This window comes from Artemia franciscana, chromosome 5, assembly GCF_032884065.1.
Source record: "Artemia franciscana chromosome 5, ASM3288406v1, whole genome shotgun sequence".
Taxonomy (NCBI): Eukaryota; Metazoa; Arthropoda; class Branchiopoda; order Anostraca; family Artemiidae; genus Artemia; species Artemia franciscana.
In genome coordinates this window covers 44,507,681-44,531,936 of record NC_088867.1, presented here as the reverse complement: position 1 = coordinate 44,531,936, position 24,256 = coordinate 44,507,681, and the positions used below count along the sequence as shown (strand labels likewise).

The 24,256-nt window shown below is 33.9% G+C and overlaps 2 protein-coding genes across 3 annotated transcripts in view; one reads left to right on the top strand and one right to left on the bottom strand.

Moving 5' to 3' along the window:
* Nucleotides 1-8,617, top strand: part of LOC136027469 (glycerophosphocholine cholinephosphodiesterase ENPP6-like) — a 68,151-nt gene extending 59,534 nt beyond the window's left edge. Inside the window, exons 6-9 of the mRNA XM_065704764.1 lie at nucleotides 1,876-2,013; nucleotides 4,338-4,623; nucleotides 5,271-5,402; nucleotides 8,359-8,617. Coding sequence (XP_065560836.1) covers nucleotides 1,876-2,013; nucleotides 4,338-4,623; nucleotides 5,271-5,402; nucleotides 8,359-8,555 — 753 coding nt within the window. The 3' untranslated portion in view covers nucleotides 8,556-8,617. The remainder of the gene's footprint in view (nucleotides 1-1,875; nucleotides 2,014-4,337; nucleotides 4,624-5,270; nucleotides 5,403-8,358) is intronic.
* Nucleotides 8,618-12,390: 3,773 nt separating this feature from the next.
* Nucleotides 12,391-18,470, bottom strand: LOC136027468 (uncharacterized). Of its 2 annotated transcripts, none has more exons than XM_065704762.1 (3): nucleotides 18,395-18,470; nucleotides 15,611-15,850; nucleotides 12,391-12,670 (listed from the first exon to the last, which is right to left on the bottom strand). In XM_065704762.1, the coding sequence occupies exons 2-3, from the start codon at nucleotides 15,848-15,850 to the stop codon at nucleotides 12,425-12,427; spliced, it is 486 nt and encodes a 161-aa protein (XP_065560834.1). In that variant the 5' UTR covers nucleotides 18,395-18,470; the 3' UTR covers nucleotides 12,391-12,424. The 2 variants fall into 2 exon arrangements, with proteins under 2 accessions (XP_065560834.1, XP_065560835.1); XM_065704763.1 differs by lacking the exon at nucleotides 18,395-18,470 and adding an exon at nucleotides 16,224-16,339.
* Between the last annotated feature and the right edge of the window lie 5,786 nt (nucleotides 18,471-24,256).

Below are 24,256 nucleotides of genomic sequence, written 5' to 3'. Positions count from 1 at the left end.
CACCATCCATAGAGGAAGATTTATTAGGTCTTCAACTATTATGAACAAAATAGCTATCTCAGGATTTTAATCGTATTTTTACTGGGGTTTTCGAGCCGTAGCAAAAAGGGCAAAGGAGGGGGAGCTAATTGCCCTCAAACCACTATTGAATCTGAAAAAGGGAACTAGAACCTTAAAATTGTCAATCGAATGAGCCCTCTGTAATGTTTCTAGAACCAAATTTCTATACAAATTGGCCAGAAAGAAATAACAAGTTGAAGGCATTTTCCTTTTTGCGTGGGCGGTGGTAGAGCGTTATCTGCGCCGCCCAGCCAATAAACATCATAGCTAATAGATATCAAACAAACGCACACATAAACACAACAAATGTCAATAAAAATGCGAAGATTGAGACTTAGAAAAATGAATAAACATTTATCAGTCAATCACTACGTTAAGAGGATGTCATCTGACTTTAATTTGGATCTACTTTTTAGGAGGAAGTGGTCACTTCCTCAACGCCCAGATACAACCCTCTGGTGCCATGAAAAAAACTTTAGAAATGCTACTAAAATGTCCTTTGTGATAAATTTCCCAATAAGATTAATTTGAATAATCAATCAAAAATTCAGTTCAATTCAGTAATAATGTGCTGGTTCAGCTTCTTACAACAAAGCACAAGCAATGCAATTTTTTTTTACTTTAATCATACTATTTTTAAAATCAAAAACTGTATAATAGATGCTAATTAGTAAAAAAGAAAAATATATACTTGAAAATAATGACACGAAAATTCTACCCCGTCTAACCGAAAGCTGGCTATATGGAATTGTAGAAAGTGGAATTTATAATTAAGCTGAGCATCACTTAATTCGTCAAAAGCACTGTTAAGCGATTCTTAAACCAACCAATGAGAAGGTTGACTTGTTCATGTCAACTGACCCATGACGCATAAAATTTGTATACTAATGGAAAATACATTAAATTGACTGAAAATCAGAATTTCCTGTCAGGATTTCTCAGATCCAAGGGATTCGCTGAACATGCCTAGAGTTTTTGTAAGCTCTTTCCTGCGGTGTTCACATGCAAGTCCAACAAGACTTCCATGACTAGACATTTGTGACTGGCCATGCATTTGCTTAAGCATCAAAGTCCAGCCAATTATACACATGAAAGGTAATATTAAGTGCAGATGATAACTATTGTGCTACAGAGCCTCCCTGATTGCTAGAATTTGAAATCCTAGACACAGAGTTCTAGACTCTAAAACTGGATGCTTAGCAGGAACTTGTCGAAGCCAACCACCAAATCTGGCATGTGAACGGCAAATGAGTGAATATTTTGTATTCAATTTTGAAATTGAATGTATTCAATTTGGAGTTGTGTTCTTCCACTTGTCTAGATGTACAAATCTAGCTAGACTAATTTTTTGGCAGTTACAAAACTGTAAAAAATCACGTCATCGATCTAAAATGTATAGAAAAAATAACGCAGCAACGGCTACAGCAAGAAATTGTATGATCGTAATAGCACCCACATCATCTAGAAGAAGTACTAGCTGTTTTGTGAAGTGTTGTCCTCGATCACTTATTAGTTTTCAAAGTTTTTTGAAACACACATTTGCATACTAGGGGATAAAGTATAGTGGGTCTGCATGCAAAATGTTTCAGCTACAGTTATGCTGCATATTATGAAGTAAGGAATGTTTTCTAACTTGACGCTGTCCAAATACTTTTGGACAACGTCAAAATACGGCTGCAGTAAGAAATTGCATGATCGTAAAGGCATCCACATCATCTAAAAGAAGCATTAGTGGTTTTGTGAAATGGTGTCCTCGATCACTTATTAGTTTTCAAACTTTTTTATGATGTTAAAGTATTATATTACCATTTTCAGCTTTATAATGAACACTTGGATAATAAAGGACACTATAATGGACCCCACACTAAAGAGCTGTATGAGGCTTTACAGGAACTTGATGCCATTATTTACAGACTTTTTGAGAAAATTAGTCATAGCTCCCTAAAACACAAGGTAAGCGATTGTGGCTATATTGACTCTCCCCCTTCCTCCCCCCTCTCTCTCTCTCTTTCCCTTTGTTTCTCAGTCCCTTTTTAATGTAATATATCATGTGTATCTATTATTATGTTCCATCAATCAGTGTTCTATTAATTTTATCGTAAGCGAAATACTTCCACGACAGCAAGGAAATTTATGATGCATTAGTGCAATTCAACCCAGGAGACTGGGTTTCATCCTTACTGTAATTTTCAATTTTTCACGCTCTTATTTAATGATTTTTCTCATCTCGGTTTCCTTTATTCATTCTTTCTTTTAGGTCGTGTTTCTTTAATCTATTTACATAATTTTCTTATATAGTATTTATGTATCTTATAATATTAAATAAAAAAAAACAAGTTTTTTTAACGGAAAGTAAGGAGCGACATTAAAACTTAAAACGAACAGAAATTACTTCGTATACGAAAGGAGATGCTTCCTCATCAACGCCCCGCTCTTTACGCTAAAGTTTGACTCTTTCTCTTAACTCTACTTTTTAAAACAGTAAAAAACTGTTAAAACAGTAAAAAACAGTAAAACCGGGTCGCTCCTTACTACAGTTCGTTACCACGAACTGTTTGATATTTATACGCTCTAAAACCATCAGAGTAGGTGTTAACTTTTTTTCCGATGGTCTATACCAAATTTAGTTTTGCTTTTTCTCGCACTTTCATTGGCTGATTTTTTTTTTCGGCTTGTCCGTTAAACCCTATATTAAAACAGGGCTAAGCACATTCTGAAGAGAGAATTGAATTTCACAGAATAGAAAAAAATTTACTCATTTTTGACTTCAATAAGTAAGTGTGCCAAATTTCTTCTGTAAAAACCCTTTCATAAGTTTTCCTTTTTCCCTCCCTTGAATGGTACAAGGTTTGTTTAGATTATTATAAGGGCTATAAAATCATGTAGAAGAAAGGCTAATCAGATCTTTAACCTAGCTTTATGTAAACAAGTAAATAGCCAAATAGATGTCTGATTCTTTCAGACGCCAGTCTGTTTCATCATATCAGTAAAATGAAAAGCAGATAAAATTTGAAAAGAAGATTCGTGGCTGACTTTGATTTTAAAATAGAGAAAACTTTATTTAGCGTCCTCTAGTGTAATTTAGCATGGAAGACATTTGTTTTGGAACTTAGCAAGAATTCAATTAAAATACTCTATTAAAACTTATTTAAAAATTTTTAAACTATTCACTGAATTTTTAAATAGGATTAAACAAAACGGAGATATATACTATTATTCATAAGACCAATATTTGTTTGATGAGATCAAGTTTTGCCGTTTTTCAATATTAATTCTTATTTTAGGGAATATCTTTGTGTCTATAACAGCAATAAACATTGTACTTGAAATTTTTAAGGCCTACAAAATTTACGCTTGCAACAGTAAAACAGGGTAATAAACGGACATGCAAACAAAATAACTAAATAAAGATTTACTAAAAAAAAGTTAACTGATTGAATTATTCTCAGAACTGACAGAACATGAGTCTAACCGTTACATAAAATTGCCATATGCTACTACGTCATTGCTTCAAGTTGATTCCTGATATATTTCTAATTTTTAGAATTGTAAAAAGCTGATGCTTCAATAAAAAACTTTCAAAAAAACAAACTCTTTTTTGGAAATTTTAAACTTTACACTAAAAGGTACCATGGCCTTGAAAGACTATCGATAATCTTCTGGATTAGTCTTGTATTTCCGCAGTTTAGTCAAGGAATTTTTACTCCTAAGATAATGTCCTCTTTTTCTGTAGTGGGTATATTGTTTTCAGTATAGTGTTAGCTTTTCAGAATTATGCAGATATAGGGAAATATCATCGGTTTATTTGGGGTAGTTTCGTAAATATAAGCTGCATATACTATGGAATTTATAATCTCTGGGCATTGTTGTCATGTTTGTATTTTTGGATAAATAAACAGCAATTATCATTGTTATAAACCACGAAGTAATAATTGGTCTTCGTTTTAAGTTGCTACTTCGCTCTGTACTTCAATCAAAACAGCATTTTTTTTCAATTAATAACTAGAGCAATTGTCATTTTTGCTAACAGGAGATGCCTATCTCCCCGTCGCTAAAGATAACCCCAGACGTCGAAATGTTATAAGACTTAAATAAAACGTGAACCATCGTCTTATCATAATACCAAGCTAGAAGCATACCAAAAACCTAAACTTTGATCTGATACGGTTTATTTTCTAGGTGCTCATGCATACGAGCAGATCCATAATTAAGAAATTATTCTTTAGCCGCTTAATTTTGATATTGTTAGTTAAATAAAAAGCAAAATTTTCTTGCAGGTTAACATCATGATTGTGTCTGATCATGGAATGGCTGATGGACATATTGAAGCTGGAATGAAATATGTCAACGTTAAAGATTTTGTCAATTCTGATGATATAAAATTAGCCATTGACGTGGGTGCTGTTATGACTATTGCCCCAGAAAGTGATAAATTAGAAAAAGTATATAATAGTTTGAAACGAATGCCAGGTGTCAATGTATATAAAAGAGAAGAAATACCCGAAGAATACCATTACAAAAAAGGGCTATTTGTTCATGACATATTACTTGTTGCTAAGACAGGTAAGCATATATACCAGCTTACTGTGTGAATATTCGCTTAATTTACCCATGGTTTTAAGTAAAATATAAAAAAAATTATGAATTTTTGGTGTTTCAGAAAAAGAGCTAACGGATTATTAAGCAGCATCTGTGGGCAGTGACAATTTTGATTGGATTTTATATTTGATGCAGAATAGCTCCATTTGAAATCTTTTCTGGACAGCTGAAATATATTTTCCCAAAAATCCAAACAACCTAAATTATGTATGAGAATCACTTCAAAAAGTTATTACAGAAAGCTGCTGATGACTAAAAAATTAGGGTCGTGTTTTAATGTTCCGTTTGAAAGCTCTATGAGAATCCCTTGCTTTTTCTTTTTAAAATAATAAAAAAAGAAAATATTAAATCTTTTCCCTGATGATATAAATAAACGATGAAGTTGGGATTGGAAAAAAAAATCTTTGTGTTTTCAAAAACACAGCACAGATATCGTCTTACATTACCTCGAAATAAATTAAATATTTTAAGGTGAGAAAAGTATATTCGTGAAAATCTTTGCTAACAATTGCCCGATATTTCGTAATGCTTGACTCTCTTCAAAAACGACTTTCGTCATGCGTGGGTGCATAATTAAATCCTTTGATGAAACAAACATTGCTTTTTTTCAGGATTCTTCATAAATGGCTTTGAAAGTGACAAACAACTACCACCAAATGCTCAAAATGTCGAGTGGGGTGGATTTCATGGATATCCACCTGGGGATCCTGACATGAGAACTGTTTTCTTTGGATGGGGACCAGGTAAGATTTATTTGAAAGTTAGAGTGGCTGTTAAGTGTAAAATTCAAATTTTCAGTTGTATTTTGAAGTAAATGCAGAACAGTAAACAGAGCACTATGGTGCATACTTTTTTACTGCAACAAGGTTGGCCTTGTTGGGGGTTAGGGGGAGACAAGGCATATGTTAAATTAGAATACAAAACTATACAGAACCAAAAATGTCCTTAATATTTAGAAAAAAATTCCACTTTTCGAGTAAATAACATTCTCCAATCTTTTTTCTAAAATGTTTTGGGTACCAGGCACATCATGAGTACTAGATATCCAGCTAGCCTTTTGATGAGCGCAATTATCTAGTGTTTTTTCAGTGTTTCAAGTGTTTTTTCAGCCTTTCTTTCAAGAAATTCGGAGATCCTGACAAAGATATCTTTCAGGTGGCGATTCCTAAGCTTTTATTTTCTCTGAGAGCTTTTAAATTTTGTGTTTTCATCGAGTCGTTTGGATCATAGCTCGAGCTGTAAGCCTTTCCCCTTATGTGGCAGCAACTAACAATGCTATTTAAACTTGACCTGTGTCGAGTTTAGCAAGGATTGACTCCAGTGCTATCTATAAATGAAATTTAGCTTCATCTCAATTGGTTTAGCGTATTTATTGCTATTGCTGGTTAAAACTTTCATACTACTTTTTAATTTTTTTGATTTTAGCGACTTTCGAGCAATCAACGAAAGACTGATCTCTGCTATTGATACTCTTTTAACCTTCTTTCTAAGTTTATGAATTTATTATTAATTTGGCAATTATTAATTCTTTTTTTTATAAAGTTGTACTTTCAGAGCACATAAAACTGGGGAGAGATAAATGAGTCACCTGTATACTTTGGTAGTGTCCTTGAGTTTCTCCGTGTCCACTTGCTATGATTCAAAAATACCTCTTGCACTACGTGTCTACAATTATTCTGTCGCCTGGAAATATAATTATTCTTATGCAAAATATGTTATTAAGAAATAATATAGTAGCTTCAAGCTGTTTACCTTCTGGTTGTTTTACAGATTATATGGAAGAAGAATACAGTGCTATGAAAAAACAATGAAAACAGAACTTATGTTTTGTTAGCATAGTTACAAGCCTTAAGACCCATTCACAATGCAACTTAATTAATACCTAAATTAGCACTAATTTAAACCAATGACATTTTTCATAGAATCTTCCGATTGGCTGAAAAATTTAATGAAAATTTTGGATTGGCTCAAATTAGAACTAGCTAAACTTCGGTATGTAGTAAAATTTCATTGTGAATAGACCTTTAACAAAAAGCTGACATGGTAACCGAGTTCTTAAACTTGGTGCAGTAGGTAACAGTTTTATTTAAAATCATCCTTCTGGAAGGCTTGAACAATTACAAAGCATTATGTGGGTTTCATCGAATTATGATTTAGATTTGGTCTTTAATATGATTGAATCAAACCTTCACCCCCTTCCAAAAAAAAACCAAGGACAAAAATTTAATATTCTCCGCCAGTGAGATTGTTCCTAAGGCTAGTAAAGTTTTTTAGTAACTATCATTAATACACTTTGTGGCGCTCAGAAGGAATTTAAATATTATTAAGATTTTCAGTAAATTAGACGAATAGCAGAGTCGAAGATCAGTAAAAAGCATCCAAACCTAAATTTTCAAGCTGGAATACTGTTCAGTTTTGAAGCTGGATAATTAACGATTTCTCTTGTAAAAAAAATGTCGGCTGAGCGCTCAGGGCCATCAGAAAAAGGTCTTTTGAATTACTGGTGCTGTTTGAAAGCAAAACTCGTATTATTTGATAGAAAAAATTCCCACAAGGATAACTGGCATAAACTATCCGCTGGGTGATTAAAAACATTAGGGGTTACCTTCGTAGAAAACCTTCGTAGAAACCCACATGCCGTGGGAGCCAGCTATCCCACGCACAGTTTTGAACAATTTAATTCTCAAACCTATAATTGGTTTAATAGGTTTGAGAATTCCGTCAGCAATGTTCATAGTCGATTTCTAAAGTGATATGCTTATTATTTAGACAGTAATCTTTGTTTTCTTTTCTGGTTTTTGTTGGGTTTACTTCTCCTTTTTTAGTGTCATTTTTAAGTTTTTGTAGTTGTAGATGTGAAATACTGGGTTTCTGGTTCAGTCAGTAATAAATTATCTATCTATCTATCTATACCCTTTTAATCCTGGTCGGAAGTACCCACAAAAATCAATTTGCAGAGTAAAGGATGCTTGATTTTGGGAAAAGTTGTGAAATTCCCCGAAAGTAATCAGATCTAGGTAAAGAGCACGCGAGTGAATCCACCATAGTTGATATAACCCTAAGTTTGGAGAGTTTCAAGTTCTAACCCTGTTCAATGCATAGTTTCATTGTTCTTGCTACTCGAACACTTGCTTTTGTTTTATCTCGTTCTTTATCCTCAATGGTACTCACATCAAATCAGATGTAATAAAAAGTTTGGAGGAGTTAAATGAATGGAAATTGCTATGAAATTGTGAACCAGCTTAAAATACTAGATTACAAAGGAAAAAAAACAACAACAACAAAAAACAAGCAAACAAACGAATATACAAACAATGGATTCTAGTTTTAAATAAGCTGAAAGCTGTGAGTTGCGTCCTAAATGGGCTTATGACCAAACTGGCTATAAATGATACACGAAAAAAAAACAAACAGAGAAGCAAAGCAAAACGGCAAAACATTCAATAAAGATTATAAGAAGGTTAGAATTCATAAAAATACTGTACAAAATATTTCATTAAATATATTTAACTTTGCAGAAAGTAATCGTATGCATGAATTATATTTTGTTTGTTTTTTTGGTAGTATAGTGGCTAGTTGCTAGATTGGATTTAAGAATTCGAAATAAAATTGACATCTTTAACATTTCTATGTGTTTCCAAGATAAACAAACATATTAAACGCACAATCATTCTAATAAACATATTTTTTTATCCACAGCATTCAAAAGCCACTTCAGAGGAAGTCCAATTGAGCTAGTAGATGTGTATCAGTTATATGCCCATATTCTTAATGTCAGCCCTCAACCTCACAACGGTTCTTGGGAGAGAGTGCGAGAATACTTAACCTCTACAACTGCAATGATATACCAATCAATGCTTGTTACATTTAGTGCCTTATTACTGTTGCTCATTTGAATATAACGCCTTTGATAGATTGTTTTAAGCTAATTTTCCAAATAAACTTTTGCGTACTGGTACCACTTTAGATGATAGCTAACAGCACAGCCGGGAAATGGGTGGTTGCTGGGCTGAGGTCCTGACCCATCTTAAAATATGAAAAAACAGTGTAAATATTATAGACACTAAAAACATACAATTTTCATTGGGGAAGGTAAGCCGAAAAAAAGTCAAAAGACAATGTTAAAAAGAAAAATTTGGGGCAAAATTAAAAAAAAAAAACTTTTGCCAAAACCTGATCTTACTTTTTCCCCAATGCTGATTTCATATGGCCCTCAACTCTAGATTATTCATAATATGTACTTTATACGTTCTAAGCAAAGAACTTACCAAACAGTTTGTGGTAACGAACTGTAAATAAGGAGCGATGTGGCTCAATAGTAACTGAAACTATAAAAAAGAGAATTTTGATATCAATAGATATATAAAAATAATTAGTTTATTATGCTGAATCAAAATGTATAAGCTTCATTAAGTTTAGTGCTACCCACCAAAGGCCACGAGTCAGAAAAAATTCCTTGATTTTCAAGAAATGGAGATACATCCCCTAAAAGTCAAAGTCAATCTTAATGAAAATCGCACCATCAGATTCAGCGTATCAGAGAGCCGTAATGTAGAGGATTCAAGCGCCTTGTATTTTTTGCCAGAAAAAAGATCCCGGATGTGTTTTCATTGTTTTTTTTCCAAACCAATAGTACAATAACTTCGGGAAAGGGCTTGTTCGAAAAGAAATTACAAGTTCGAGTGTCCGTTCTAAGTGATCAAGAAAATTGGAGGTCAACCAGTCCCTCCCATGCCACTTTTCCTGAAAATCATCCGACCAAAGTTTTAAGATAGTCATTTAATTCGGTGGTTGAAGGTCCAATAACTATGCCTTCTGAGATAAAACGACTCCACCCAGGCCCTGGGGACGGGTCTTTAAGTTATAAAATTTGCCCATTTTGTACATACAGTGTTTGCTATTGGGAAGTGTGCATACATTCTTTGGGTGTAGGGGGGGTTTCTTCCTGAGTGATTCTCCACCAGGAGGATCTTCCATGGGGAGGGAAGTTTCTGAAGCGTGAACTTTTCAGGGGAAAATTCACACTGGGGGAATTGGTCAGAATTCTGATTGGAAGTTCTTTTTATTTTTCTTACTTTCTCTTTGCCGTCTCAATTTTACGCGTGGGGATGTTAAGGGTAATTGTCTAGGGTAAATTTTCCCCGGAATTGAATTGCCTAGAGGATCTTTAAATGAGGAGAATTTTTTGCGGAGGTGGAGCCAGGTTTCTTGGCATTTTAAGAGGCAGCCCTACATCGTTGGCTATAATAAATGACTATGGCTCAAACGTTTTATTATAATTAATTTTTTTTTCACAGAGGAACTTCATATGGAAGGGGTCATCGCATAAACTTCAGAGGTGGGAATCATTCAATTTAAAATCGAGAGTTCTAGTTCTCCCCCACGGCCTTTTTCCCCAAATGCATCCGATACAAATTTTCAGATAATCATTTTGTTAAAAATAGTTCAAACACCATATAACAATAACTCCGCGGCCAAAAAAAACCTCCAGGGCCCGGGAGTAGGGATCGTAAGTTATGCTCTGGGGTAAGTATGGTTCTTATAGAAGGGATACTCGTATAAACTCCAGAGAGGGATCATTTGATTGGAAACCGAAAGTTCTAGTTCACTTTTTAATAGTCGAAAGAGAACAGAGGGAAACAAGCCCTCCCAGGCCCTTTTTCCCCAAACCCATCTGATAAAAATTTTTAGATAGCCATTTTGTTAAAAATAGCTGAATCATCGGATAGTAAAAACTCTGGGGTTAACAAAACTCCCCAGGGCCTGAGGGTAGGCGTTGTAAGTTATGCCCCTGGGGCATATATGGTCCTAATGGAAAGGATGCTCGTATAAACTTCAGAGAGGATTCATTTTAAACTTCAGAGAGGGCGACATTTGGCTGGAAATTGAAAGTTCTAGTTCACTTTTGAAGAGTCTAAAAAGATCAGAGAACAGCTAGTCCCCCATCTTTTTCCCCCAATATATCTGATACAAATTTTGAGATTGCCAGTTTCTTAAAAATAGTTCAAAGATCATATAACGATAATTTCGGGGTCAACACAAACCCCCAGGGTGTAGGGGCAGTCGTTGTAAGTTATGCACCAGGGGCATATATGGTACTTATAGAGGGGATGCTCGTATAAAGCTCAAAGAGGGCTCATTTGATTGGAAATTGAAAGCTCTAGTCCACTTTTTAGGAATTAAGTTACATCAAAGGGCAACTAGCTTTCCCTCCCCTACACCTTTCCCCCAAACACATCTGATAAAAATTTTGAGATAGTCATTTTGTTAAAAATAGTTCAAAGATCATATAACAAAACTTCAGGTTCGTAATAACCCCACAGGGCCCCGAGGGCAGGCTTTGTAAGTTATACCCCGGGGACATATATGGTTCTTATAGAAGGGATGCTCCTATAAACTTCAGAGAGGGCTCATTTGACTGGAAATTGAAAAAGTCAAGTTTACTTTTAAGAGTAAAAAAAAAAAAAAATCAGAGGGCAACTAGCCCCCGAACCCTTTTTTCCCGTCAAATGACGGGATGTATCGTCAAATGACGATAAGAGGGCTTTTATATTTTATAGATTTTTATTTTACTAATCTCTAAAATATAAATCTATAAAAAATATAAAATCTATTTTAAATCTACGGTAAATCTATAAAATATAAAAGCCCTCTTATTGTTCTAATCAAACGACCCTTGTTTGTTAGGGTTCGTTCCTAAAAGATTGGGGCAACATTCAAACTTTAGCTTAAAGAGAGTGGTGTTGAAGATTGAGCAGTCCCCTCATATACGTAATAAATTCTGCTCATTTTAAGTTTTATTTTACATTTTACATAATTCTATGTTTTGTAGAATTATGGATTCACCATCATGGTTGTACCGGTAGCTACTCGTGGTTGTATCGGTAGCAGCAAGCTACCGATACAACCAAACTTTTTACAACCTAACTTTTAAAAGCAAACTTTTTACGTTGATTTTATTGACAAAAATGTTTTACTTTAAAGTATTTATACTGTACAATTAACATACAGTTACATCATTCTGTATTTAATTTTATGACCTGAACCATCCAATTAATCTTCAAGGCTCAGTGAAAGGGCTTTTACATATTGTAACATTATATTCACACCGTTCATTTTTAATTCCCGATAATTACTGATTTTGTAGAGCAATTTCAAAAATTTCTTCAAATTCCTCTGAATGAAAAAGGTTTGCTCACCTATGGGTATACCCTAAACTAGCGGTGAATTAGTACAGTTCCCACTGTGTCGTTTGGGTCAAATTCAGGGGTAAAACGAGTCGGGGATGACAGCTTCGATAAAGTACTGCTTACGTTTAAACACCCTATCTATGTTATCTGGCAACTGGTTGCCTTATAGAATATATTCCCAAAAAAATTATCCTGGAACACCGTCTTTACGCTTTATTCGTCTGAAGTTTCAACTGTTGCATTTAGATAAAAAAACGATAATGAGCTAATTTACAAATTTAAAGATCACCGTAAACATTTTTAGAAGAAGTCATTGAAATTTCCCAATATAATTTCCCTTTCCATAGCCCACAAATTACAATTTAATCTACTTCCTTTTAAGTCTTAAATCGTGTAATAACAATTTTTAATTTGGCTCTTTGGCAATTTTTTTTTTATTATCGTTGTTATTGCTGGAGTTCTAAACCATGGTAATAAAACTTATCAAATCAACATTGTAAGCTAGTTTTATCAACATATACTTTCAACCATGACAAGAAAATCAAAGAAATTATTTTATTAAAAAATAAAATAAATTAATAAACTGATAGAGGAATAGCCTCAAGACGTCCCTTTAACCTTCTGTTACCCATCTTGTCCGTCCCAGGATCGCTATGTGTGGTGTTTTTATCCACGACAACATGACGCATACATGCGGGACACGGCATTGCGATTTTGAGGTCTCCTGGACTGCGCCATATGCAGTCTGCTATATGAAGCTCACGCTTGAAACCTTTGCCAACATGGGCATATGTATAAGTAAACGTCGTGTCAGATGGGATCTGTAAAGAGTATATTATTAGTAATAAAAGTTGCCAGAAAATCAATTGTTTCTTTTGATTCTCTGTTGATTATTAAATAAAAAGTGATTTTTTCAGCTGAAAGTAAGGAGCAATACTAAAACTTAGAACAAACAGAAATTATTACGGGTACGAAGGGGATTGCCCCCTGCTCAACACCTCGCTCTCTACGCTAAAGTTTTTGACTTTAAAAAGAAAACTTATTGTTCTAATTAAATGTCCTTTGTGTTTCAGGAGTCGTTTTTAAAGAATTGAAAAAATTTAAACTTTAGCGTAAGAAATTAGGTATGGTGGAGGGGGCAATCTCACTCGCATACGTAGTAATTTCTGTTCATTTTAAGTTTTAATATTGATCCTAACTTCCAGTTAAAAAACTTGTTTTTTAATTTAATTTCTGATCGTTTTTTAAATAACGCCAGGGAATCTGGCTCCATTTTCACGGAAAAATCCCCCTCCCACGTAAATATCCTCTAGACAATTCAATTTTGGGGAAAACTTACCTCGGATAATTACCCTTAACAGCTCCACTTGTAAAATTGATTCAATAAAGAGAAAGCAAGACATATCAGGAAATTCTGTATAGGAATTCTGGCAAATTCCTCCAGTATTCAGTTTCCCCTGAAAAGATCACTCACTAAAAAATTCCCTCTCCATGGAAAATTCTCCCAGTGCAAACCCCCTGTGCAAAAAAATTTTCCTCCCGTCCTCACCTGGAAAATGTATGCATACTTTCCAAAATACTAATATTATACAGGTACTGTACGTAAGCATTGGGCAAATTTGATAACTTAGACCTTTCCTGGGGGGCTATGGGGAAGTTATGTTATCTCCAAAAACATAGTTATTATGCCGTTCAACTATGCTGAACACAATGACAGCCTCATATTTTTGATTGGACGACTTTGGAAAAAATGGCTTGGGAGGGGGCCTAGTTGCCCTCCATTTTTTGTCACTTAAAAAGTGCACTAGAGCTTTTAACTTCCATTAGAATGAGCCTCTCCCGATGTTATAGGCCCAATGTATCGATACGATCACCCCTGGGAAAAACCCGCATCCGTGATCTTTCTTCTGGCAAAAAGTACAAAGTTCCACATTTTTGCAGATAGGAGCTTGAAACCACTACAGTAGCATTCTCTGTTACGCTGAATCTGATGGTGAGATTTTCATTGAGATTTTATGGATTTTAGGGGTTCTTTCCCCTTTTTTTCAAAAATCATGCAAATTTTCTAAGGCTCGTAGCTTTTGATGAGTATAAATAAACATAATAAAAAATATATATTTAAAATCAGAAAAAAATTCAATTCTTTTTATACATAGATTTTTTTTTCATCAGAATTCCGTTGTTTAGAGCTTCGGCTACTATTGAGCCGGGCCGCCCCTTACCTATAGTTCGTTACACCTGAAATTACTTCTCAAAGGATCTTCTCAAACTGGTTCATGTTTCTTGGGGAGTTGAACTCCCCCCCCCCTCACTGGACAGGAATTTAGCAACCATTATTGGTTCCAACCCATCAAATATCGGCAACATATTCCACAAAGCATCCTACGTAGTGATAAGACACTGTAAAGAACAGCCAATAGCTTATAAGCGAGCGAATCAGCTTGTAGTCAGTTAAAAAAAAACAGATAAATAAATAATAGCCAAAAGAGCACACGCGTGGTAATCTAACCCTGGGCAAATAAAGACTGCCAATGCGCAACTATGAGTATACAACTTGATAAACCAAGAAAATAAACATCTAATACCCTTGGAATGAAGACAGATGGCAAATAAGGGGTAGAAAGAATTATCACCCTTGGGATGAAGACAGATGGCAAACGAGTGGCAGAGAAAAAGAAAAAAGATAGAATGAGAAAGAAAAAAGGAGTGTGAGGAGGTAACAGAGAAAGGGAGACAGAGAAGGATGAGAGAGAGAAAGGGGGAAGAGAGAGAGAGAGAGAGAGAGAGAGAGAGAGAGAGAGAGAGAGAGAGAGAGAGAGAGAGAGAGAGAGAGAGAGAGAGAGAAGTTCAGTAGCAGCTAACTCGTCAAGTTTCAGTAGAAACAGAAAAAACAGTATCATTGAAAATAGTATAAATTCATAAAAATTTGGGCGGAGAGGTAAAATGTGCTATCCAATATCCCCTGGGAATTGGTAGCTTTTTTATCTTTTAATAAAGTACCCGAAAAGGCCCATTTTTTCATAAATACTCCAAAACAGGTATTTTTTTCAAAACCTAGGAGTGAAAAAAAATCCCCTGGCCCCCATTGACGCCAATGACGATTCAAGTTTGTTCAGAGGCTGTTAAAATAGTTCGACCCCTAAGCACACAAAAGGAACTACGGTTTTATTGTAAAGCATTGTCCATTAGGATGTGAAGAGTTTGGGAAAGAGATATGTACATCTCTATAGTTCTGGAAAGTTTTATAGCCTTAGGAGGAATAATTTGTATTAATTACTTCTAAACATGGTACAATCATGTTATTTTTTTGAATCTGAAGAATATCTGCAATCACTTATATATTTTATTACATACTGAGCAAGTATTTACCAAAACTTTGAGAGCTAATAAAAACATGGTTGCCGCATTTAGTAATTGTTTTGCTGTACTTAGTACAATGGAAATCATTCCATTATACATGGGTATTTCACCAAAATTAAGCAAAAAGTAAAACTGTAGAGTGGCAACCCAGATTCAAAATTTAGAGGGTACTTGCAAAGTCAAGCCTTCTAAAGCAGGTTATTGATAAAACTCATCACTAGGGGATCTAATGACCATTTTCATACATTGAAGGTGAGGTCAAAATAGGTTCAAAGTGTACGCACAGCTCGAAGGACACTTTAAGCGTGGCAACAACTCTAACGAAATCTCCCTCAGTAGTGGATAGAAGATTATAAAACTATTAGAAGTAAGGGTTGAGGACACGATCAGAATTTCCTTACCTCACGCTCCTCATCATATTCATGACATGTGTATTTATCTATGTTTGTAACGAACCCTTGAGCTTTGAAACTGATATCACCGTTACATATATTGTGAAGATGGAGCTCTTCTGCTGGACCAGGCTGTTTTATGCACATAATCTCACGATTTTTTGCGTGCGAAACGCAGCTTATGTCTTCATTTGCGTTGTTTGAGCCAACTAACATGTAGAAAAAAGCGATAAGAAGGTGCCAGCTCATCTAGAATTATATTATAATCGATCAAATAGAATATTATGATTGAAATATATATATATATATATATATATATATATATATATATATATATATATATATATAGAAAACAATCTATTATAGAATAAATCATGGCAAGAATGTAAGAAATTTTTGCCTTAGCATGTCAAATAAGTAATTTTTTATCTTGCATTCAGAGAACTGAAGATCTAATCCCAACTATCCAGCCATGACAGTATTTTTTAGGCTTAGATTTTGTTTGATTTTAGGTTTGATGGATTAATTAAGATTTATGTTTTTTTTTATTTTTTAATGAGGCAAAATATTCACGTCATTTTAGTTTGTCTTTTCCTTCTACTGGCCATTATGTTTTCTTCACCTTGAGTTTTTTTCTCTCTTTGATCAGAGAATTAGATTAGATCCAGAGAGAACCAGAATAATTTTCCCTGTTTCTTATTTTCTTGAGTGGCCGCACTCGAAGGGTCAATTTTCTTCACCCTAAAAAGAAAAAATATATCTCACTGGATCTTCATCCGTATCAAATCTCCCCTCCTTTGTCCACAAAATATAGGGACAGAAATACCATGTAGATGTAAATGGCATAAAATATAAAACTTTTCTGCAGTGGCGGTTCTGGCCTATCTAGCAAACGGGGAAAAATCTTGATTACGATACCCTCCCCTTCATTTCTGCGAAAAAAATCTTTAGCCAAATTTTAACAAAATTTTTATTTATTAATATTTTTTTTCAATTTATCGATAAAATACCAATTTATTTATTATTATCTTAGCTGAGTATTTGAATTATTAAATTATTTAATTATTATTAGCTCTTTCAATTTGTATCATTTCAATTATCTTTGTTTTTGACCTATTTTCCTTTTAGTTATTTCAATTTATTAACTGCTCTTCACCTTTATTTTAATAGAAATGAAATTTCAATTTGCATTATGAACGTTAGCGGTACTTTGCGCCCCTAAGATTTCTGGGCCTTGGGCAAGTGCCTACTCTGTCCCTCCCCTAAAATTGTGACTTTTTTGGGGCTCCTTCTATCCTAAAAAAATTGCAGACACCCATGGTTGGAGCTAACTTAAAAAGTGTTTATTTATTAGGTTTAACAAGTATATTACTTCGAAATTACTAAACGAGCTCGCAGACTTTTTAAATATATCTAAAATATACGATTATTTGCCGTTATGAAAACAATGTTTTTTGAAATCTAGGGGGATGGTGGTGGGGAGTAACAAAAAATTACAAGTACTAATATCCCCCTCCAAATTTGACATCACTGACTATTTTATAATGGCTCATTTTAATTCGTCACAATTTATTTTCTTATATAGTAAAAATAATTGAGATATCCTGGACACGCCGTTTCACAATTTTCCAGAATAAATAGATCTAAAGGGTGATTAGAAAGAGACTTCCATTAGGTCAACTTCTCTCTCAGGTTGCAAAATTTTAGTGCTCATTTCAGATTCAGATAGGATTGAGGAGAAGACAATGGATGTATATGTGTATTCGAACCTCCAAGAACCACTAGTCACAAACTAAGAACAACTGGTTGGTAGCACAAGATAGCCCTGGCTTGTTCATATAAGTGGAAGCATGCACATGCGCGTTGTTTTCCATTTTGGTTGCCGGGGAGGGGACACAAATCCAAAAAGGAAATTCAAACGTTCTTCAAAGTATATGGAATAAGTAAGCGATTTTTAGAAGTTTTAAGAAATGGAAGATTTCAGGGCACACAAGGTCAGAACTCCCTCCCTACGTGGTTTACAAGTATTTTCCAACTTACTATATGGTTTTTCCTTAAATTAATTGAAATGTGATCTCTTCAAGGGCCAAGAATAAGAGAATAGTTCATTTTAGAGCATTCTTAGAAATGGTGACTGCCAAAAATTGCAGCTTAGCGTCACTGGTAATGTCATCAAAAACATTGCTGCAAAAATTACTAAAAAGTATTTAAGATGATGACAAAATTGTTATACTGGTTAAAAGAGTATAGTAAAAAAATGCATTCTAAAGCACCGTTTTCATGTTGTGTCCCTTTTATGTTGTAAAGTAAAATTTCCTTTATCTTTTCATTTCTATGTTCCAACTTGTATACTATATTCAAATAGTATTTTAAATACTCTATTAAAAAATTGCATTTTCATTGCATTTTCAATTGTATTACCATCAACAACTGTCTCCGGTATAAATATAAGAATTTATTTTCTTCTCAATTTAGCTGCTTTACGTATACTGTACCCTTGCTTAGAAGATGAAAAAAACGATTTATTCTAAGCACAAAGAAAACCACTTTCGATCTTAACCTCTACTGCTAAATAAAAAGGTGAGCAGAGCATCCAAAAAAAGGAGATGAGATGGAGGTAAAAATAAGTAGAAATAAGTAGGATTATAAATTTTCCAAACGTTTTTTAGTCTGCGTGCAACATGAAAAGAGGGGAAAAGATAATTAAAAGGACTCAATTACAGCAAATTAAATTCACAAGTACATGTTTTTTCTTGATAAATTAATCATAAATAATAAAAAATTCGAACATACCTTTTTCAGATGGTATCCAAGGAAATTCTGAGTTTTACTTCCTTCTACAAAATTTTACCACCTGTCGAATTTATTAACAATTAAATAGAATGAAATATGACATACAACTTATCTTGCAGCAAAATGTCACACATAGGACGTGACACGTTTTGAAACTTTTGTCGATATATTTAGCTTAGTAAAAGAAAAGAGCCTGATGGGCTGCATGCCAATTTTTTTTTATTTTCAGATTTTTTTCTCCTTTTTATGTTCAAAAATAAAGTTTGTTCTAAACGTCTTTTGAAATTTGAATCCTAATGCTAATAAATTGTTTATATTTTTAGATTTCTCGGACTCTTAATCAAACAGTTCGCGGTAACGAACTGTAGTAAGGAGCGACCCGGCTCAATAGTAACCAAAACTCTAAAAAATGGAATTTTGATACCAATAGCTACATCAAAGAAATCGCATTTTAATGCTGATTTCGAATATATAACTTTTATCAAGATTAGTCTGACCTATCAAAAGTTAAGAGCCTGAGAAAATTTGCCTCATTTTAGAAAATAGGGGAAAATATCCCCTAAAAATCATACAATCTTTACGAAAATAACACTATCAGATTCAGCATATCAGAGAACCTTATTTTAGAAGTTTCAAGCCCCTATCTACAAAAATGTGGAATTTCGCATTTTTTGCCAGAAGACAAATCACGGATGCGTGTTTATTTGTTTGTTTTTTTTTTGTTTTTTTTTCCAGGGGTGATCGTATCGACCCAGTCGTCCTAGAATGTCGCGGGAGGGCTCATTCTAACGGAAATTAAAAGTTCTAGTGACCTTTTTAAGTGACCCAAAAAATTGGAGGGCACCAAGGCCCTCTCTCACGCTTATTTTTTCCCAAAAGTCACCGGATCAAAATTCTGAGATAGCCATTTTATTTCCCATAGTCAAAAAACCTAATAACTATGTCTTTGAGGACGACTTACTACCCCGCAGTCTCCCTGGGAGGGTTGCAAGTTACAAACTTTGACCTGTGTTTACATATAGTAATGGTTACTGGGAAGTGTACGGACGTTTTCAGGGGGATTTCTTTTTGGTTTGGGAGGGAGAGTTGAGGTGGGGGGGGGGGGGTTATCTGGGAGGATCTTTCCATTTAAAAACTTCTCATGGGGGAAGAGACTTTCAATGAAGGGGGTGCAGGATTTTTTTGCAATATTTGAAAAAACAAGGAAAAAATAAATATGAGAGGTTTTTTCTGCTAAAAATGAGGAACAGCATTAAAACTTAAAACGAGGAGAAATTATTGCGCATATGAGGGGTTTACCTCTCCGTAATACCTCGCTCTTTACGCGAAAGTATTTTTAGTAATTTCAACTGTTTATTCTAGGGCCTTTGTGATTCAAGGGTCATTCTTAAGGAATTGGGACAGAATGTAAGCTTTAGTGTAAAGAGAGAGGTATCGACGAGGTGTGAACTCCCTCATATACGCAATAAAAATATACGAATATAGAAGTTCGTTGCGTAAGTTAATTCGTAAATTACGTATATTTTTTACTATTGAAAATGTTCGTAAAAAATTAAAAGTTCTAGTTTCCTTTTTAAGCGATCAAAAAATTATAGGGCAGCTAGGCTTCCTCCCTCTCTCCTTTTTTCTCAAAATCTTCCGATTAAAACTTTGAGGAAGCCATTTAGCCAAAAAGAAAATTAATATGCAAATTTTGTTTTAATTATTTATGTGCGGAGAGCCAAGATCAAAACATGCATGAATCAAAAAACGTCCTGAAAGTAAATAAAAAAAACAAGTTTTTTTAAAATGAAAGTAAGGAGCGACATTGAAACTTAAAACGAACAGAAATTACTCCGTATATGAAAGAGACTTTTCCTTCTCAACGCCCCGCTCTTTTCGCTAAAGTTTGACTCTTTCTCTTAACTCTACATTTTAAAACAGTAAAAAACTTTAGCGTAAAGAGCTAAAGTTTAGCGTAAACTTTAGCGTAATTTCTGTTCGTTTTAAGTTGTAATGTCGCTCCTTACTTTCATTTGAAAAAACTAGTTTTTTTTATTTATTAACAAAAATAGAACCAAAAGCCGTTCTTTAAGCATATCTTCAAAGGACCAATAGACAGGCACCAATTAGCACAAATAAACACATTTTTTGAATTAAGAGATAAGCCACCACTAACAAGTTAGGTTGTTTTGGCGATAAACAATACATTAGAATAGGCTTTTATTAGTTACGCTATCCCCATTATGGTTACGTTATAGCAATAGAAAGAAGTTAATCATTAGCCAAAGATGACCTACAAATCGTGATGTGCCCAGACCTGATTAAAACCGGGCGGAAATTCGGACCATAAACTTTCGAACCGTAAAAGCGCTCAAGCAATAAAAAGCAGAGATTCAAACAGTTCGTGGTAACGAACTGTAGTAAGGAGCGACTCGGCTCAATAGTAACCAAAACTGTAAAAAATGGAATTTTGATATCAATAACTACTTCAAAAGAATCGCATTTTAATGCTGATTTTAAATATATATGTTAAATCAAGTTTAGTCTTACCCATCAAAAGTTACGAGCCTAAGAAAATTTGCCTTATTTAAGAAAATAGGGGGAAACAACCCCTAAGAGTCACAGAATCTTAACAAAATCACACCATGAGATTCAGCGTATCCGAGAACCCTATTGTAGAGGTTTCAAGCTCCTATCCATAAAAATGTAGAATTTTGTATTTTTTGCCAGAAGGCAGATCACGGATGCGTGTTTATTTGTTTGTTTGTTTTTGTTTTTTTTCCCCCAGGGGTGATCATATCGACCCAGTGGTCCTATAATCTTGAGAGAAGGGTCATTCTAATGGAAATGAAAGTTCTAGTGCCCTTTTTAAGTGACCAAAAACATTGGAGGGCACCTAGCCCCCCTCCCACGCTAATTATTTTCCCAAAGTCACCAAATCAAAATTCTGAGATAGCCATTTTATTCAGCGTAGTCAAAAAATCTTTTAACTATGTCTTTGGGGACGACTTACTCCCTCACAGTCCCCGTGGGAGGGGCCACAAGTTACAAACTTCGACCATTGCTTACATATAGTGATGGTTATTTGGAATTGTACAGACGTTTTCAGGGGGATTTTTAGGTTGTGGGCGGGGGGCTGATAAGAGGGAGATATGTTGGGGGAACTTTCCTTGAAGGAATTTGTCATAGGGGAAGAAAATTTTCCTGAAGGAAGCGCAGGGTTTTCTACCACTATTCAAAAAAACAAAAAAAACAATGAAAGTTAAATGTGAAAAAGTTTTTTCAACTGAAAGTGAGGAGATGCATCAAAACTTAAAAAGAACAGAAATTATTACGCATAAGATGGGCTCACCTCCTCCTAATACCTCGCTCTTTACGCTAAAGTATTTTTAGTAATTTCAACTATTTATTCTACGGCTTTTGTGATTCAGGGGTCATTCTTAAGAAATTGGGACAAAATTTAAGCTTTAGTGTAAGGATCGAGGGGGTGAACCCCTCCATATACGTAATAAAAACATGAGAATACGGAAGTTCTTTGCGTAAGATAATTTGTAAGTTAAGTATATATTTTACTAATAAAAACATTCGTAAAAAATTAAAAGTTCTAGTTGCCTTTTTAAGTAGCCAAAAAATCGGAGAGCAACTAGGCTTCCTCCCCCTCTCCTTTTTTTTCTCAAAATCATTTGATCATAACTATGAGAAATCCATTTAGAAAAAAAAATATGGAAATTTCGTTTTAAGTATTCATCTGCGGAGAGCCAAAATCAAAACATGCATTGATTCAAAAACGCTCAGAACCAACCTTAAAAAACAAAACCCTGTTTTCAATTATATGTCTTGTTCTTTCAATGAAAATCACTTTAGAATTTGATTTTGAGGAATTTAGAATTTTTTTTTTGCGAAGTCATCCAAAATATTTTCTCTGATATGGAATTGTGTATTAAGAAAAAAGGGAGGCTTTAGGGGTTGATATCGATATATCAAAAATCTGGCACCGATTAGTTTCTGTTTTCATAAAGAATCCAATCTTGAATGTTATTAAATAAAAAAACAGGTTTTTTTAACGGAAAGTAAGGAGCGACATTAAACCTTAAAACGAACAGAAATTACTTCGTATATGAAAGGGCTGCTTCCTCATACACGCCCCGATCTTTACGCTAAAGTTTTTTTTACTGTTTTAAAAAGTAGAATTAGGAGAAAGAGACAAACTTTAGCGTAAAGAGCGGGGCGTTGATGAGGAAGCAGCCCCTTTCATATACGAAGTAATTTCTGTTCGCTTTAAGGTTTAATGTCGCTCCTTACTTTCCGTTAAAAAAACTTGTTTTTTTATTTAATAAGATTCAAGATTGGATTCTTTATGAAAACAGAAATAAATCGGTGCCAGATTTTTGATATATCGATATCAACCCCTAAAGCCTCCCTTTTTTCTTAATACACAATTCCATATCACAGAAAATATTTTGGATGACTTCGCAAAAAAAAAATTCTAAATTCCTCAAAATCAAATTCTAAAGTGATTTTCATTGAAAGAACAAGACATATAATTGAAAACAGGGTTTTGTTTTTTAAGGTTGGTTCTGATACTGTCCACATAACTTTGCCTTCAGAAAAGTTTGTTTCAAGACATTTCTTTTTTAATTCCTCAATGCGCTTATTATAACAAGTTTTTGATCAAAATAGTTCCACTAGTGATCAAATATACAGTAATCAATTAATTTAATTTAATTTTTATTGTTTTTATTGATTTAAAATTAAACTAAATTAATTAATTTTAATGTAATTATTAAAAGACATATATTTTATGAGCATTAATTAAATAATTAATAAATTTAGATTTTAATAAAGATTTATTAACTACACATAAAATAAAAATATAAATAAACATCTAATCGTAGCAAATTTTTTTTTACTCGATTTGGTTTGATATTATCGCGATTTACTTGGCTTAAAGATATTGTTGCATGTATTAAACTTTTGGTCATATTCGCACTAATTTGGAGCTGTATTAATCAATACAATAATCGTTTAACGGTAAAATTACTGTCCTTACGTGTAGGCAAAGAATTCGCAATCATTGTTTGAATAGGTACAGCTTTTTACAGCATTTCTTGTATATTTTTTCTTCTATAATCCTTATAACACATCTAAAGGCCCATTACGTCTTTTGAAGAATAATTCCATGGCAAGAGATCTAAACTAAATTTGAAGAATACTTAAAATAGTAATTCTCCGTAAATAGATTTTTGACGATGAGGATTTTTTAGGGTTTTTCGCCGCTTGTTGATTGCTTTTTGACAATATGTGTCAAATAATATGTGTTGACAATATTTGACAATATGTGTCAACATGTGTCAATATGTGTCAAATGGATTTTCTTGACAATAAAACATATTTTGGATGAGAAACTTCTAGAAAATAAAAAAAAAGATTCTTGGTATCGGAGAAATCTTTGCTTATACATGGAAACATTAAGAATTCCATAGTTATGAGTGTTTTAAAAAACTTATTTAACTTAAATTGCTATTTTGTCTTCGTCAAACTTGTTTCAAAGAAAAAGGTTTCTATCAGGTTGCATGAAAATAAGTCTAGTTTTGCCTACCTACAAATACACAAAAAGAAGATAAACAGGTAAAAAAATGAAAGGAAACAGAGAATTAAAAAAAAAATCAGCTTTTCTCTCTTTTTTACTCCATCGTCTTCACTTTTGTGCGCTGATGGTAATAAAGATTTTCATTTATTTGTTTAATATAATCAAACAGTTCGTGGTAACGAACTGTAGTAAGGAGCGACCCGGCTCAAGAGTAACCAAAACTCTACAAAATGGAATTTTGATACCAATAACTACATCAAAAGAATCACATTTTAATGCTGATTTTAGAT

Coding starts and splice junctions, on each gene's coding strand:
- LOC136027468 (XM_065704762.1), bottom strand. CDS start 15,850: ATGAGCTGGCACCTTCTTATCGCTTTTTTCTACATGTTAGTTGGCTCA. Junction 12,671..15,610: donor AATATGATGAGGAGCGTGAG/GTAAGGAAATTC, acceptor TACTCTTTACAG/ATCCCATCTGACACGACGTT.